Source organism: Rhinoraja longicauda, chromosome 5 (assembly GCF_053455715.1).
Source record: "Rhinoraja longicauda isolate Sanriku21f chromosome 5, sRhiLon1.1, whole genome shotgun sequence".
Classification (NCBI taxonomy): Eukaryota; Metazoa; Chordata; class Chondrichthyes; order Rajiformes; family Arhynchobatidae; genus Rhinoraja; species Rhinoraja longicauda.
Window position 1 is genome coordinate 55866463 of NC_135957.1, and position 17435 is coordinate 55883897.

Here is a 17435-nt window from a genome sequence, read left to right on the forward strand (position 1 = left end):
TCACATAACATTTCCATAAATTCTTTCAACTTATTTTTAGCTATACATAGTACTAATTTAAAACAAAATAAAACATTGTTTACAAACTGCCATGTCTTTTAGCTAACTGTTACTTGCAAGTCTGTACTGACATAGAATAGCCGTTGTATTTGTCTACAATATAACATTCAACATATATTACCCAGTAGTATGTTTTTACTAAAGAAAGTGATTCATTATTTAAGATCTGTGAGGCATATCTAGAAAGAAAAGTCCCAGGAAATCAAAAATGTACTTGCTCTAATTTTTAGTTGCAAATATAGTTTAAATTATTTTATTATTGGAAGAAGTCTATTGGCTTTTTGGTTCCACATTCTTTTGGCATTTTTAACAAACTGAATTGTGTGGGACAATGTGATATTATTTTGTTTGGGAAAGTGAAGGCAGTTCATTTCTTTTTGACGAATTTGAATTCTTTCACATTAATTTTAGAAAAAAACTAATTTTAACACAATAATGAGCTTAACATAATAAGCTTATGTGCAAATCACACACATACAGTTTTACCACTGGTAATGAGCATTTGTGATAATTTACAGGTAATATTCTGCCCATTAGAATTTAGCCCCAAGCACTTGTACGAGTAGTTCACTTTAGTGCAGCTGTAATTTCTCTGTGGTCGTTCACACACTTAACACCATAAGTCATGCAGAGATTGATGATTAAATGGCCTCTCCCAGTTACGCGATTTTTAAGGCGACTGTCAAAGTCGAGGTAGATGGCCGAAATTTTCTTTGACACTATGACAATACCGAGTCAGGTCGATACAAGTTACGTTTTTGTGAAACTAGCACCTGGCTAAGAGATTACACAGTCTTCGGAAACATCGCGAAATTCCCACGCTTACCTGACCGTCAAACTTCGCCTCCAATCTACCTGTCAAATGTCCTGACGGTAAATAAATTGGTTAAACAAAACTATCTTCTGGTATCTTCAAATGCCTTTTCTTAATTTAATATTACGTGCTTCTAAATGCATCTGTGACAACCTAGCAAACCTGGTGACAGCATGCGAAAGCGCCCGCAATAAGCTACGATACCTGGCGACAAGCCAGCTGTTGCCGAGAAATTTCTATCTGGAAATTATTTCCGCGACTCGCCAAGATCCGCTACGATTCATTGAAGACTCCTCACGATCATGCCCGCGACACCCCGGCGAATGTTCAGAGACAGCCTAGTCGCCGGCAGTCGCCTTAAAATCGCCTAAGTGGGACAGGCCCTTAAGGCTCTGCAGCGTGACTAGGATATGTGCTCACTGTATCTGACAGTCTCCCTTTTCAAAGTGGTCAAGACATCCAAAACTGCACCAGTGGTTGAACCTACGTGGCTATCATTCTCTTTACACCACTCACTTCCGAGTTGTATACTGCAAGTACTGGCCCCTCCAACATCCCACATCTCGTATTGTGGAGCACAAGACTCAAACTGGGCATGTCAGGCAGACAGCAGATCATCAGACTCCTGCCATGTGTTACCCTGAAATCCACAGAAACTATCTATGCAACTGTGCCGGGCTACCAACAGGTAATGTACTTAGGGGCCTTACTTTAGTTTAGTTTAGAGATACAGCATGGAAACTGGCCCTTCGGCTCACTGAGTCATCGCAACTAACCGGTATACTAGTTCACTGTTATCCCAGTAGTGCACCCCACACACCAGGGGCATTTTAAAGAGGCCATTCAACCTACAAACCTGCACACCTTTGGAATGTGGGAGGAGATCCATGCACTCACAGGGAGAATGTACAAATGCCATAAAGACAGCACCCAGCGTAGTCAGGATCAAACCCAGGACGTGGCAAGGTAAATGTTCATCTTTCCTCTGCTGGTGGAGAGCTGACAGAGAGAGACCAGTCGCATGTCACAGAAACAGTTTGATTTTCATTCCATGGATTCTAATGAAATGCAAATTGGACAGATTCTATTACGGATGAGCAATCTGTTCCACTAGATTACATCCCAAGCAGTGAAGACAAAAATGTACCCAAGCATGGCTTGTTGAGAAATTCACATTGCTTCAGCTGAAATTGGGGCAAAGAAATATTGCCGGGTCAGTGCCGAAGGGGTTGTGCATTGACTCTAATATGTGCTAACAACTGGAGACAGTGGCATGCATCGAGTACCTCTTCCAAGTGATGATTATCTTTCATGTCTTAGTTTGGGCTTTAAGCGCGCCTGTTTATTCATCTGGAGAAGAGGCATCATGGCACAGGCTGTTCCCATTCATACATACATTTCCTCAAACAAATTTTCTTCCCAGCAGGGGCTAATTGAATAGTGATATAGAATGGAGACCCCAGCTGTTTTTTGTTTCCCTTTACCACCTGGAGGCCAGTGAAGGAGAATTTTACTGATTCCACTGGCTAAGAAAAATTAACCAAATGGTGACCAGGATATTTCTTGTCTGATATCCAAGATCACAACAGGATCTTCCACTGTCCAGTGGGCTATTAAGATATTTTAAAAAATCAACAAAAATATGATTTATCACAAAAGTCTATTGGAAATAAGCACCTCTACAAATGTTTTTATCTTTGATTGATTTGATTAATTGGGATAAAATATATAGTTAACAAGAAAAAGACATGAGGTTTTAATGTTATATTATACTGAAATTATGCAAAAAATCTGCGTTACTCTCGATACACTCACAGGATATCCTGTTTTTTTAATTGTGATTGTGATTACAAGTCAGAGGAATACAGCACAGAAACGGGGCCTTTGGCCCAACGTATCCATGCTGACCAATGATCAAGTCACTGATGGCAAATTGAATATATAGACAATAGACAATAGGTGGAGGAGGAGGCCATTCGGCCCTTCGAGCCAGCACCGCCATTCAATGTGATCATGGCTGATCATTCTTAATCAGTACCCCATTCCTGCCTTCTCCCCATACCCCCTGACTCCGCTATCCTTAAGAGCTCTATCCAGCTCTCTCTTGAATGCATTCAGAGAATTGGCCTCCACTGCCTTCTGAGGCAGAGAATTCCACAGATTCACAACTCTCTGACTGAAAAAGTTTTTCCTCATCTCAGTTCTAAATGGCCTACCCCTTATTCTTAAACTGTGGCCCCTTGTTCTGGACTCCCCCAACATTGGGAACATGTTTCCTGCCTCTAACGTGTCCAACCCCTTCATAATATGATAGGATTGCTATGTTTTTTGTTTTATCTCTTTCTATTCAACTGATTCATTTGCACTGAATTTGCGTTGAATAATTAACCAATGTAATTGTTATGTTAAACAATATGGGGGAGTAAAGGGCCTGTCCCACTTCCGCTATTTTTAAGGCGACGGCCGGCGACTGTCAAAGTCGTAGCAGATTGCCGAAAAACATTTGATTTTTTTTAACCCTGCAACGACAATGTCTACGACTCCCCCTACGACAGTGCCTACGACAAGCTACGACAACCTACCACCTAGGCGACGGCACGCTGCCTACAACCGACGACCCAGTTGTCGCGACCTAGAACGTCCACCTATGACAGCGACTACGACAAGCTATGACAACCGAAGTCAACCTACCTCCACCCTCGACAAGCTACGAACCCTGTCAGGTCACAACTGATGACAACGGAGCTAGCCATTTCACGTAATTTTGGCGCAAAAATGGGTTTGGGTAGGGTCTCCGATCATTCAGAATCATGACTGCCAGGAAGCAACATATTATGGCATTGCTCTTACATCAAATGCAAGCCCTGCTGCTTGCAGCAGCCCTCATGCTTAAAATTCTGCAAGAAGGACAAGAAGAATGGGGAAGAAAAAGCCCAAGAAGAGGTCTGTGTGGTTGAAGCCCTTGTCCCTGAAGAGACCCAATGCAGTGCAATGCCAAAATAAATGAAAAGAGTTTGCTTTTTAATGCAGTGCAATGCTTGTGTTTGTGTTTGTTTTATTGGTCAAAATAAAAGAAATTAAAATATTTGAAAGAGATGCCATGAGAAACTACTCTGAAATACAATAACTTCAAACATCAATCTTTGGTCAAAATGTCCAAAATTTACTTTATTCAAACAAACAAAATTCTTATAAAAGGTGGATCAGCACCAGCGACAACCAAAGTCATCAGGCGACATCCTGGCGACAACCTACGACAGTGCCCACAACAGGACACGACAAGCTGCGATCATTGGCATCAAGCCAGCTGTCGCCGAAAATTTTCGAGCAGAGAGAAATTTCCACGACGACCAGAAACAGCTACGACTCATTGGAGACGACTCACGACCATGCCCGCGACACCCCGGCGACCTAGCGGTGACAGCCTAGTCGCCGGCGGTCGCCTTAAAAATCACCAAAGTGGGACAGGCCTTTTAAACACAATTGTTTGTGCCTTGAAAGAAATAGAAATAAAATTGTGGTGATAAATTGCAATATTTGCCTGAATTGCTGCATCCTGCTGATTTGAGACAAACTAAACAATTCTACCCAGTACCCAAATGTCGTCAGTGGGAAATTTTACTCATGACATCCCTCATAACCTGCAGGTGATTTACATTGAATTGTCTTTGCTTGAGCAAGAGATTTGGAAAGAGTAATTATTCTCAAATAAACATGCATTACATGGGTATTTTTGTAGGCTGGAGGTCAGTAGCGAGGAAGTGCATGGGATGTGATAAAAGTAAGGAATGTTAGGATTTCTGAAGAGATTTGTGAAAGATCAGCCTTTCAGCTCTCTGCACCCATACTGGCACTTCAACATAAAATTACAACCATAATCCCCATCATCATGCACTTTACCTTTATTCTTGCTAACTCATCCTTTAAGTTTTTTCCAATATCATTTAAAATAAAGGCTGAGTTTCTGCCCACTAGTCAAATGTATGGAAATAGGCATCCAACCACTCGCACAACAAATCCTTTATATATAATCGTTAACGCATATCTCTAATAGATTTTTTTTAATTTTATTTTTACTTTCTACAGCGCGGAAACAGGCCCTTTCGGCCCATCAAGTCCGCGCCGCCCAGTGATCCCCGCACATTAACACTATCCTACACACCAGGGACAATTTTTACATTTACCCAGTCAATTAACCTACAAACCTGCACGTCTTTGGAATGTGGGAGGAAACCGAAGATCTCGGAGAAAACCCACGCAGGTCACGGGGAGAACGTACAAACTCCATACAGACAGCGCCCGTAGTCAGGATCGAACCTGAGTCTCCGGTGCTGCATTCGCTGTAAGGCAGCAACTCTACCGCTGCGCCACCGTGCCGCCATAATAATCATAACTATTATCGGATGTCTTTTCAGTGGAGAGAACGTTATACAGATAATATCACATCTTTGAACTGTGTACCTTTTCCATTATTCTCCACTTTGAAATGAACATAATGGAGATAAATGATGGATTGGATTTTAACATCATGAAAAATATAAAATTATGCACTGGAACAGTTATCATAAAACAAAATATATTGTGAATAGTTCATTCAATATCCCAACTACACAGAAGCAGTCTGGCCATTAAGTCATAAACGATAAGAATTGGAGGTTTGCTGATTGACCATATACATTTGCCTTTAGATAGTTTGTTATGCTGTGGATATTAAGTAACCGATCCAGAAGGTAAACTAATCTTACATAAACATGAAGTGCTGGAGTAACTCCACAGCACAGCAGCTACTTTCTAACAACCATTAGATTCTCAAACTGATCTGTGGTCATGCATCGTGTTCTGTTTTATGACCTTTTCTCAAGAGACCTCTCTTGGGATAAAGTTCCAACCTATGGTATCATAAACTTACCTCGGCTTCTGAACACCACGGAACTCTTGCAGTACCATAGACCAGTTTCCCAGTTGTGTTTCTTTGCACCAATGACTTGTTTTAGCTCATGTACAAGTCATGTTTCTGTGTATTGCCTATGTGTCTGTAATGCTGCTGCAAGCAAGATTTTCATCATTCCTCTACCTCACCGTACTTGGGCATTTGACAATAAACTTAACTGGACGACTTCTGATTGATTAGTAGGACTAGATGTTACAATCCCTAAGGTTTGCACTACAATTGACTGGTGTTGTTCTTGGGGGTGACCACTAGGTGATGTTGCTACCATTCAGACACATCTTCAGTTGTGTACCTCAACATCACTGGGTGTTTCGGCCTTTTATCACAAGACACCCTCAGTCGAGGCAGGCCCACCGCAGGGTGATCAGACCTGGGTGTGTGTCTTATGGTTAGCCTCAAGATGGTCATGTGGCAGCCCAGACAGTATCTTTTCCTTTCAGCCACAGCCAGTGACTGCTCCGTTCGGCGGCATTTGCAAGTTCTTTGATTGCCCTCCTTTGGGCCTGCCCTCTGACTCCAACTTCCCTCAGGAGCCTTGCAGTGGAACTGGCTACAAAGCCCCTGCACCCCACCTCCACTGGACGCACTCTTACACTCCAACCTCGCTCCTCTCCCTCTACTGCAAGGTTGGAATATCTGAAATGAAGGGTTGTCAATTGAAGACTGAATAAAAGGGCCTATAATTTTCTGAAGTGTGGAAGAATAAGAAGTGATTTTGCCAAAACATGTAAAGTTCTGGGAGGGGTTGAGAGAATAGCTGTTTAGTTTAGTGACAGAACTGGAAGATATCATCCCAAAGCTAAGTGAAACAGTTATTTAGTATTGCGATAGAGAAATCTCTTCAGATGGCTGGATTTATCTAACCAAGGTGACAGCATTTATTTACACACGCAAAACTCTAAGATTGAGAAACTTTTTGGCAGCAAGGGATTTGAGGGATATTGGGGAATGGATGGGAATGATGAGTTAAGGTAGACAATCACTCATGATCTTATTCAATAGTAGATCAGTCTCAAGAGGCTCCGCAACCTACTTCTGCTGTGATTAACTTTCAAACAATAAATCAATTATCAAGCTGTTTTTGCCCAAAAGCATTATTCCTCAACACACATACAGCTGCCAATTCAATCAGAGGGACATGTTTGGATGGCAGACCCAATGCATTAGGGTGGGTCTGCTTCATTTGCAAAAAACTAATGAATGGTTATCAAATGGATCAATGAATGGTCTGAAGGACACCTAAAAGCAAGGTACCTGACAGAAGATGAGGGTATAGGCGTGGGCAAAGAGACTGACAGTTACACAGATTTTATCGTTAAATTAACCCCAATCCTAGTATCAATTCAAAAGAGATGACGTCTTATCAATCCCTTCTGTTATTCCAGGAAGGAAAAGAGACACCACGCATTTCTGTAAAAGGGGTTATTATTGAATGAATTGTCTTTCTCATCCATATCTATATTGAATTTTGTAGGGATAAAACTATGACATGACGACTTGGAAGGTTTCCTGAATGTTGGTATCAAATATAGTCACCATACCGAGAAACAAGGAACTGTGGACACTGGTTTACATGGCTAGGTGATGTTTCAGGTCGGGACAAATCTAGTGAAGGATCCCGACCCAAAACGTTGCATATCCATGTCGTCTAGACCCGCTAAATTACACAAGTGCTCTGCTTTTTTTTTTTATAGTCACATTATTGATTGATTTAAAAAGATAGCTGAAATATTTATTATTCTATGCAGAAGTCAATAGTGTAAAATTTAGTGGCCAGAGCAGCAAAAACAGCTGTTTTTTTAATAAAATAAAATTTGTGGTTTAGGTATCTGCAGTTACATTTCCAAATCCATGCTATACCATCTATACAGTTATTCACCAGGCTTATAAATCCAAGCTGTTTCTCAGAATGAATACGCAATATCAGTGACATACAGCAACATTGCAGTGAAATGCGCGCTCATCCTCCTCCAGCAGAATAGCAAGAAATACTGTCTGTGTTAGCTCACTAATTCGGTGATAATAACTCTTGCCAAAAACGCTTCAGTGTTAACAGTGTCCAAAACAAGATCATCAAACTCCCTTGGTACGAGACAAAATTTATGCATGCTGTTTATCTAACTAATTAAAATCATTTGTCAGAAGTGTACAGGTGGCATAAATTATTCATGTACTCAGCTCATTACATACCAACGGTTTACTTTATCGAATGGTAAATCTAGAATATGCCAATGTAGTTTTCTCTAACATAATTATAAAATAGCAATGGTCACACGGGAAATTGAAGCTGGTTGCACAAGTAAAGGGGCTCAACCTATAATCAGGGGACAATTCCACTTTTTTTTTAACATAGATACATAGATACAGACAAAATAGGTGCAGGAGTAGGCCATTCGGCCCTTCGAGCCGGCACCACCATTCAATGTGATCATGGCTGATCATTAGTACCCTGTTCCTGCCTTCTCCCCATATCCCTTAATTCCACTAACCCCAAGAGCTCTATCTAACTCTCTTTTGAATGCATCCAGTGAATCGGCCTCCACTGCCTTCTGAGGCAGAGAATTCCACAAATTCACAACTGTGTGTGAAAAAGTTTTTCCTCATCTCAGTTCTAAATGGCCTACCCCTTATTCTTAAACTGTGTCCTCTGGTTCTGGTCTCCCCAACATCGGGAACATGTTTCCTACAGCTAGTGTGTCCAACCCCTTAATAATTTTATATGTTTCTATAAGATCCCCTCTCATCTTTCAAAATTCCAGTGAATACAAGCCCAGTTGCTCCATTCTTTCATCATACGTCAGTCTCGCCATCCCGGGAATTAACCTCGTGAACCTACGCTGCACTCCCTCAATAGCAAGAATGTCCTTCCTCTGCAGAAGGACCTCTTTGCTCATGTACTCAACTCCTCTCGTTATGAAGGCAAACATGCCATTAGCTTTCTTCACTGCCTGCTGTACCTGCATGCTTACTTTCAGTGACTGATGTACAAGGACACCAAGGTCTTGTTGCACCTCCCCTTTTCCTAATCTGACACCATTCAGATTATAATATTCCTTCTTGTTCTTGCTACCAAAGTGGATAACCTCACATTTATCCACATTATACTGCATCTGCCATGCATCTGCCCACTCACCCAACCTATCCAAATCACCCTGCATCCTCATAGCATCCTCTTCAAAGTTCACACTGCCACCCAGCTTTATGTCATCTGCAAATTTGTTAATGTTACTTTTAATTCCTTCATCTAAATCATTAACATATATTGTAAATAGAAATATAGAAAGAGTGCTAGAGAACTAGGGAAGGTATTCCACTGCACAAAGCAGGCAAAAATAAGCATTTGTACCTGAAATTGCTACTCTGTCACCTGCACCAAAGCAGCAAGTGCCTCTGTGACGCATGCAGCTCCTGAGTGCCACAATCACTTAGTCTCCAGCAGATATTTTCCACTGTGCAGTTTCTAAGTTGTGACCAACAAAACTGGCTGTTTGTTCTTCATCGTAGATCTGCCTGGACTGTACAACAAGCTCCACACAGATCACTGTGGGCTACATACAGGACTGGACTATTAAGTCAGAACATCCGAGCATCAACAACCAGTGGCATTCAAAAATCACAACACAGATCTCTCCACACCCACGACTGTGCAGCTAGACAGGTAGCATCACAGGCAGATAAGGTGGTCTAAATTACTCACATTTACATTCAGTCAGAATATTGAGTACAGAGGTTGGTAGGTCATGTTGCAGTTATGCATGATGTTGGCGAGGCCACTTTTAGAGTATTGTGTTCAGTTTTAGTCACCATGTTATAGGAAAGATGTCGTCAAGCTGGAAAGGGTGCTGAGAAGATTTAAGAGGATGTTCCAAGACTAGAGGGGCCCGAGTTATGGGGAAAGGGTGAGCAGGCTAGTACTTTATTCCTTGGAGTGCAAAAGGATGTGGGGCAATCTTATAAAGGTGTACAAAATCACGAGAGCAATAGATCATGTAAATGTAGAGTAGGAGAATTGGAAACCAGATGAAATCGATTTAAAGTGAGGGGGGGGGGGGGAAGATTTAATAAGAACCTGAGGAGTAACTTTTATACTTTTATTTTTACACAAAGTCTGGTGGGTGCACAGAACAAGCTGCCAGAGGACGTAGTTGAGGCAGGTATAATCGCAACTTTTAAGAAACATTTGGACAGGTACATAGATAGGTCAGGTTTAGAGGGATATGGGCCAAATGCAAGCAGGTGGGACTAGTGTAGTTGAGGCATGTTGGTCAGCATGTGCACGTTGGGCCGAAGGGCATGTTTTCATGCTGTATGACTCCTAGGCCATCCTCTATGACCAGACTCAGCTCCAGTGCCATTTTTTAATTTGCTGATGACACCACTGTTGAATGAATAATTTGTAATGATGGATGATGAGTATGGAGGGGGCAAGGGGGTGATTACTAATCTGATTGAATGATGCCACAACGACTGTCTTGATTTCAATGTTACCAAGACCAGGGAGCTGATTGTTGACTTCAGGAAGGGAAAACTTAGGTCCATGAATTAGTCTTCACTGACAGGATTGAAAATCCACAGATTCAAGTTCCTGGGTGTGCATATCTCTGAAAATCTGTCCTGGGCTCAGCACATTGCCGCAATCACAAAGACAGCTGATCCACACCACTATTTCCTTAGAAGAGGAGATTTAGGTTGTCGCCAAATACTCAGGTGCAGTGAAATATTCTTTTTGCATACAATGTAGCAAGTCCATCACCATATACGAGCACAATCCCCTAGTTAGACCAAAATGTACAGAGAAGCCCACTTAGTCGATATGCAAGAGGTGCTATTTTGGCACCATTTTACAGTGCCAGTTGCATCTGGCTACAAAGTGCCCATTGCAGCCGTCACCTCCATCCCAGTTATCCCATGAACCATTGTCCTCTCCTTGCACAGTACTCTTCCTTTGTTCCCCAGGGGCACCTCCCACAGCCAACCTTGAGGGCACAGAAGGCAAGACCCTGCTCACATTCAATAGACAATAGACAATAGAGAATAGGTGCAGGAGTAGGCCATTCGGCCCTTTGAGCCAGCACCGCCATTCAATGTGATCATGGCTGATCATTCTCAATCAGTACCCCGTTCCTGCTTTCTCCCCATACCCCCTGACTCCGCTATCCTTAAGAGCTCTATCTAACTCTCTCTTGAATGTATTCCTTACCAAGCATTCACACCAAGCTTGGATCAAACTTGGATTCTACTCACTGAGAACACTTCAAGCTTACACCGACATGGTCTACACAACTAACAGACCATCCTGGAATATACAAACACATTACTGCCCCAACATGTCAGTACAAATCATTTTGCACATAGTTATACAATACTGCACTACAAAACAAGCCTATATTAACCAGGACTACACACGTGCAGAACCTCATGACAAACCCAAAACAGACCCGCATGGAATGAGCATGAACATGAACACTCACTCTCTCAATTTCCTTTCAAACCCCGAAACTACTAGCCTGAATAACGTTCACAGGCATGTCCTACAAAGACTGCTTTTACCAATCTGGTCAATATATACACCGGACCACAATGCCAGTAAATACGAGCCTTGGCTGCACATAACCCCTGCACCATATTACAAACTCCATTAGATCAACCTTGAATGCATACCATCCACAACAGTCTGACAAACCCTGGATTACACACACCCAGGACTGTACCGTAAACCAAGCACAGGCCAATCTAAACAACACACTCAGGACTGCACTACAAACACCACATCAACGAGACAAGACAACACACACACACAGGACTACAAACTCAGCACAAAACATTCTGTGCTACATTGACAGATGGCTATACTATGAATGATTTGCAGATCAGTCTGGACTGCACACATACAAGAACTGCCACACAAACACAGCACATTACAACCTGGGCCGTAAACATCCTGGAAATTCCCCACAAATTCTACACATACCTGCCTGGGCTGACCACACCCAGGCCTGCACAATGCACACACACCTTCAATGGAAATGAAACACAGTTGAACCTGAACAAAAGTTCTTCACTACGCCACAAGTCAGCTGATGTCCATGGCCTCCTTTAGTGTGATCTTTATGAATGCCAGTCATTGACAGGATGAAAAGCAGGAGTCGTTGTACTGTTGGGGAAAACCTACTGCCTCGGGAATGACAAGGTACTAAGTATATCCCCAGATTGATGATGATGTTTGTAGAATGATTCTTGCCAGATTATTCAATCCAAAGAACTGGCAGAAAGCAACATTCAATACTGATAAAATTAAAAAGAAAAGGAATAAACAATTAAAGTAAAGATTCTAAATGGCTTGAAGGGAGGGTGTCTGATCTGCCTGATCTTACTGCCTGATCTTACCTGACAATAACAGGGCTCATTTGGCATAAAGGGTGAGAAAGTACAACTTTCATAGAAATATTTGGAGGCGGGGTAATACCCGTTTAAAATAAAAGGTGCATTGCCAGGATAATGCATTATCCTGAAGGATCTGGACCTGAAACATCGCCTGTCTGTTGCTGCCACAGATGCTCCAGCACTGTGTTATGCTCAAGATTCCAGCATCTGCAGTTTCTTGCGTCACTAATGGACTATATCTGTAATTTGTGGGTCAAATCTGAAACACCCTCCTTGTGTACAGATTGTATGTGCAGAAATGTAATCATTTAATTGCGATTGTAATTCGACAAACTTTTAACAGAATTAATAACATAATCACACATTTTACGGATGTAGCCCAAGCTAAACAGCAAAGTGTACAAAACTAAGCAGGTAATTCTAATACATTTTAATGAGATGAAGAATCATACAGTTCAAAGTAAAACTTCAACATTTTCTTTTCAGATCAAATCAATGTTGACCACAAAATAAATATGAATGCAATAGAGACTTTTCAACTATTCTCCAATTCTATTGCACTGAAGCAAAATATAATACCAACTGGTATGATGCATTGTCAATGTTGGAGTAAATCCATACACTGCAATCTTTCAAAGCAATAGTACTGAGATAACAAACAGATAATCTTTCTAGTTTGTTGTCCCAGGGATTTATATGTATATATACACCGATGACCAAAACATTATGACCACTGACAGGTGGAGTGAATAACATTGATTATCTTGTTACAATGGCACCTGTCAAAGGGTGGAATATATTAGGCAGCAAGTAAACAGTCAGTTCTTGAAGTTTATGTGTTGGATGCAGGAGAAATGGGCACGAGTAAAGACCTGAGCGACTTTGACAAGGGCCAAATTGTTGTGGCCGGACGACTGGGTCAGAGCATCTCTGAAACGGCAAGGTTTGTGGGGTGCTCCCGGTCAGCAGTGGCGAGTACCTACCGACAGTGGTCTGAGGAGGGACAAACCACAAATCGGCGACAGGGTGTTGGGCGCCCAAGGCTCATCAATGCATGAGGGCAACGAAGGCTATCCCGTCTGGTCCGAACCGACAAAAGGTCTACTGTGGCATAAGTCACAGAAGATTTTAATGGTGGTCACGGGAGGAATGTGTCACAATACACAATGCATCGCATCCTGCTGCATATGGGGCTGCACACAGAGAATTATACTGAAGGAGATCGTCCATTCACCTGAAAACTGAGAGAGATCTTTGCTTTGAAATGTCAGCTAAGGCATAAAGCAATAGAGAGTAAAGAAATGTGTGAAAAAATAATGTTAATAAAAGAACAAGATAAATCAATTAGTTTTTTTTACCTGATGCGCCTTTCTTCAAGCTTTTTCAGATCACCATCTCTTTTAAGGACTTTCTGAAGTTCCAGTTGTTCTTCCTCTGACAGGAAGCTGAGGTCCATCATTTTGCTCAGATCTGACCCAGTCTTCATTTTCCAAGAATTCCAGTACCTTCGGTGAAACTTGGGATGAAGCCAATCAGAGAAAGGTTACAACTCAGCCGTACGTCAGTTGCTGCCTTTCACATTGAACATTTCTTCAACACGTTCAATTGTCTGTTTGCCTCTTATGATTGTTCAGAGAAAACAAGTTGTTTAGCTGGTTGCTGGTGCACTTTCAGGCATCAAAGATGTACTGTCTAATTCACAAGCATTAGTTTTTTTTGTCAGACGTTCAGGAGCTTTAGGGAGGATTTTAAAATTCCACTCCAGCGTAAGGCAGGACTCGCAGTTCGCAGTCTCTCTGCAGGAATGCAATGCAGTAAACTATTAGTATCATTATATGTCACATATTCTCTCTATGCAAATTAGGTTATTACAGGAATGTGGACCTGCACGCACATCCGAGTTGTCTTACAGGTTTGGACTTCACAGGATTTTTGATTCATTTATTTTGCCCGAAACAGATCACTGGATAATTAAAGAGTGCATACTAAACATTAAACCTTGCATCTAGAGAAGTGCAAGAAATTACCTGTGACACTATGGTCAATTCTTAAAAAGCAGAAGCAAGTGAAAAATTAAACACAGAAGGCTCTAATTTTCCAATTGTCATTATGATGATTATTTAGCAAGTCGCTTATTCGTCCAATTAAAAAGGTGTTAGTCAACATTTTAGGCAAGATCCTGCCCCAGGACTGAGAGGGAAGAGAAAAGAGTAGGGAGGGGTTGGATAGAAGTTGCGAGTGATAGGTGGAACTGGATAGGGGGAAAGAGGATGATGGGCAGATAAAACTAAGAGGATGAATGAGGTGAACAAAAGTAGGGAAAAAACAATCACAATGAACTGCAGATAGTGGCTTACAAAACAAAAGACAAAGTGCTGGAGTAACTGAACGCGTCGAGCAGCATCTCTGGAGAACCTAGATGGGCAAGCAGGTCAGAGGGGAGAATACGGGAGATATGGGTTACCTGGAATTGTAAATTGGAAAATTGGTGATTCAAACATTTGGTGACAAACTACCCAAGTGGAATTTGAGATGTTGCTCTTCCCGTTTGCATTTGGCCTCTCTCCCAGCAACGGAATAGGCCAAGGACAGTGTGGGAGTGGGAAAGAGTGTTAAAATGATATACAGCCAAAATCTCAAGATGGCTGCTGTGGACATAGCACAAGCGCTCCGCAAAGTGGTCGCCCAGCAACAATGGTAACCATTGTAGAGGAGGTCATGTGGTAAGCACAGAATGCAGTAGGCCTGTTTGGAAGAGGTTTCATCTCATCTCGAAGGGTTGTTTAGGTCCCTGGATAGTGGCAATGGAGGAGGTGAAGTGGCTGGTATTATACCTCCTACAATTGCATGGAAAAGTGCAAGTGGATAGGGAGGAATGGGTAGACCAGGGAGTCATGGAGTGTCAGTGATGAAAGTAGAAAAGAGTAGAAGTGAGAGAGAAGGGAAGGTGTGATTGGTGGTAGGATCACGTTGGGGCTGATGGAAATGGCCGATGGTTGTGTGTTGGACATAAAGACGAGGACCATGGGAATTATTTTAGCCAATGAAGCTGGAAGTGTGGCTACTGTGAAGTGGAGGGGACCAGAGCATTTGCTGGAGTAATGCAGGTCAGGCAGGTGGGGCACTTCCACTCTCCCATCTCAGTGGTTAATGTTTCAGCATGACGAAAGGTTATCAGCCAGATAGTTCAACCACATTTTTCTCCATTGATGTTAACTAACTTGATAAAAAAATCCAGTATTTTTAGTTTTGTGACTTGAGATTTATTTAATTGTGTCAACATGCCAAACAAAATTCAAAACATGTGGGTCAAACCAAAATCAAGAATGAATTGTGAAACCTGGATTTGCAAATATAAAGCATGCACACTTCTAGAGGCACTGAACTTTAAACCTTGTGCTTTAGGTCATTAAACCTTGGACTTTAAATGATCCATGCAAGCTGCAAGCACAAGTCAGGCAGCCAAACAGAGCTTCTTCCAAAATTACATTTATCTCATTCCCAGTAACCTTGGAACGTTTGAGCTGCATTAGCTATGTGGTTCTCTTTAACGTACATGGGTTGATCTTTTTGAAACTGGAAATACAAGTCTAAAGGAATCTGGAGAAGCACAGGTGCTCTACCCCATCATTGAAATGAGATTGTGCTCATTTCTGGCAAGGTACCAGCTTCCTAATGTACGAGTCCAATTGAATTAACCAACTGAATTAAAGCACCCATGCAGATTGTATTCCGTGTTGGCCATCTTAAATCCATGAAGTGGGCACAGCAGTTGTAAATTCAGACCCCTTCTGCTTCAAGCTTGATCAATTGAGTATAAACATAAATTCATTTTACTTAAAAGTAGAGCTTGTGTTATACAATTTGGAATGCAGTAAAACCAGTTTAGTTTCAGTTAATGTAATCAGCTGTACCTTCCAAAACCTGACTACTGTGATGACTATTTGAAGAATGAGCATCCCACCCAACCCTTCTGTTTAATTCTGGTAAAAAGGCACATGTTTATGGCGCATTTTGTTTGTGCAACTGTATACACATGCCAGCCACTTATTGAAGATAGGAATTTAAATAATGGTTATGGTTGAATCATAAAAAGCTGCAGAACTGGTCTGCTTTTATTTAACCTAACCTTTCAGTAAAAAAAAGCAAAGACTTTGCAGTTAACAATCACTCGGCCGCACAATGTTAATCAGAATGAAAAGCTTTTCGCACTCCCCCTCTCCATTGGGCAGATGATTTGGCAGTTCTGAGATGACCAGAAAGCTGACTGTTAATTTATGATGCACAGATGAGTCTTTAATTGTACTCATTATACGACTTAATACAAAACCTGTCACAGAGGACTTCATGACAACAATAACAAACATAAATAGGCTGTGAAGTATAAAAATGTTTGGGGAAGGGAGGGAGGATGATATCAAAAGCGTACGATAGTTTGTAGCCAATCTGTTTGCAGTGATCATAGGTAAATGCCAGCAATTTTGAATTCATGACAGAATTCAGAGCTCTATTAATGAAGCATTAATACAGCACCTCATTAAATATTGTGTTTGATGCACCCCCTTCCACCCCCTCCAACCTACATGTTAATCAGCCTCAAAAATGAACAGCTCTTTTTTGATCATTTGCCTTTCGCATAAGTCAACCTTGTACCTCAAATGCTTTATCTGATATCCCGATTTATAAGTGTTTACTGATTCTGATGCATGGTAATGACATTCCACAATTAGGCCCAGCAATATCAACACGAGTCACATAAGTCAATGAGGAAATCCAGAGCAGCGATGCTGAAAATTGGTGATTCTTTCTACCTCAAACCTCCCTCAACCCCCCACCCCAGAACAAGAAGAAGAAATGGCAACTGTTTCCAAGTCTTAGACTCTCTTGAAACTTGATTAGGCTCACTGGTCATGATTCGCTTTTGCACTTTAGTCATAATTCTTTGACACAATTGCACAGAAAATGACACCAGTTTGTTTCAAGTGTGGCCATCAACATCCAGTCTTCACAGAGTAGCACAAGATTGAAATCACTCCAAGGGAGACTCTAAACTTGGCCTTTTATCTCTGGGACACTCAACTCCACTGGCATCTGACTCCAAGCTCTTATCTTCCCATCCAATTTTTCCAGACCCAAAGATATTCCTCTCTCAATTGACTATGGTCCGCAATGTACACCCTATCTTCACACATCTGCCCACCACAGGCTGTTTATCTGATCATGATA

At 41.7% G+C, this 17435-nt stretch overlaps 1 protein-coding gene across 2 annotated transcripts in view; it reads right to left on the reverse strand.

Moving 5' to 3' along the window:
• The window catches only part of LOC144594018 (synaptotagmin-like protein 2), a 140402-nt gene extending 126399 nt beyond the window's left edge, over positions 1 to 14003 (reverse strand). For both annotated transcript variants that reach the window (XM_078400180.1, XM_078400179.1), the window contains exon 1: positions 13568 to 14003. In XM_078400180.1, the coding sequence (XP_078256306.1) occupies positions 13568 to 13695 (128 nt within the window). In that variant the 5' untranslated portion in view covers positions 13696 to 14003. The remainder of the gene's footprint in view (positions 1 to 13567) is intronic.
• Between the last annotated feature and the right edge of the window lie 3432 nt (positions 14004 to 17435).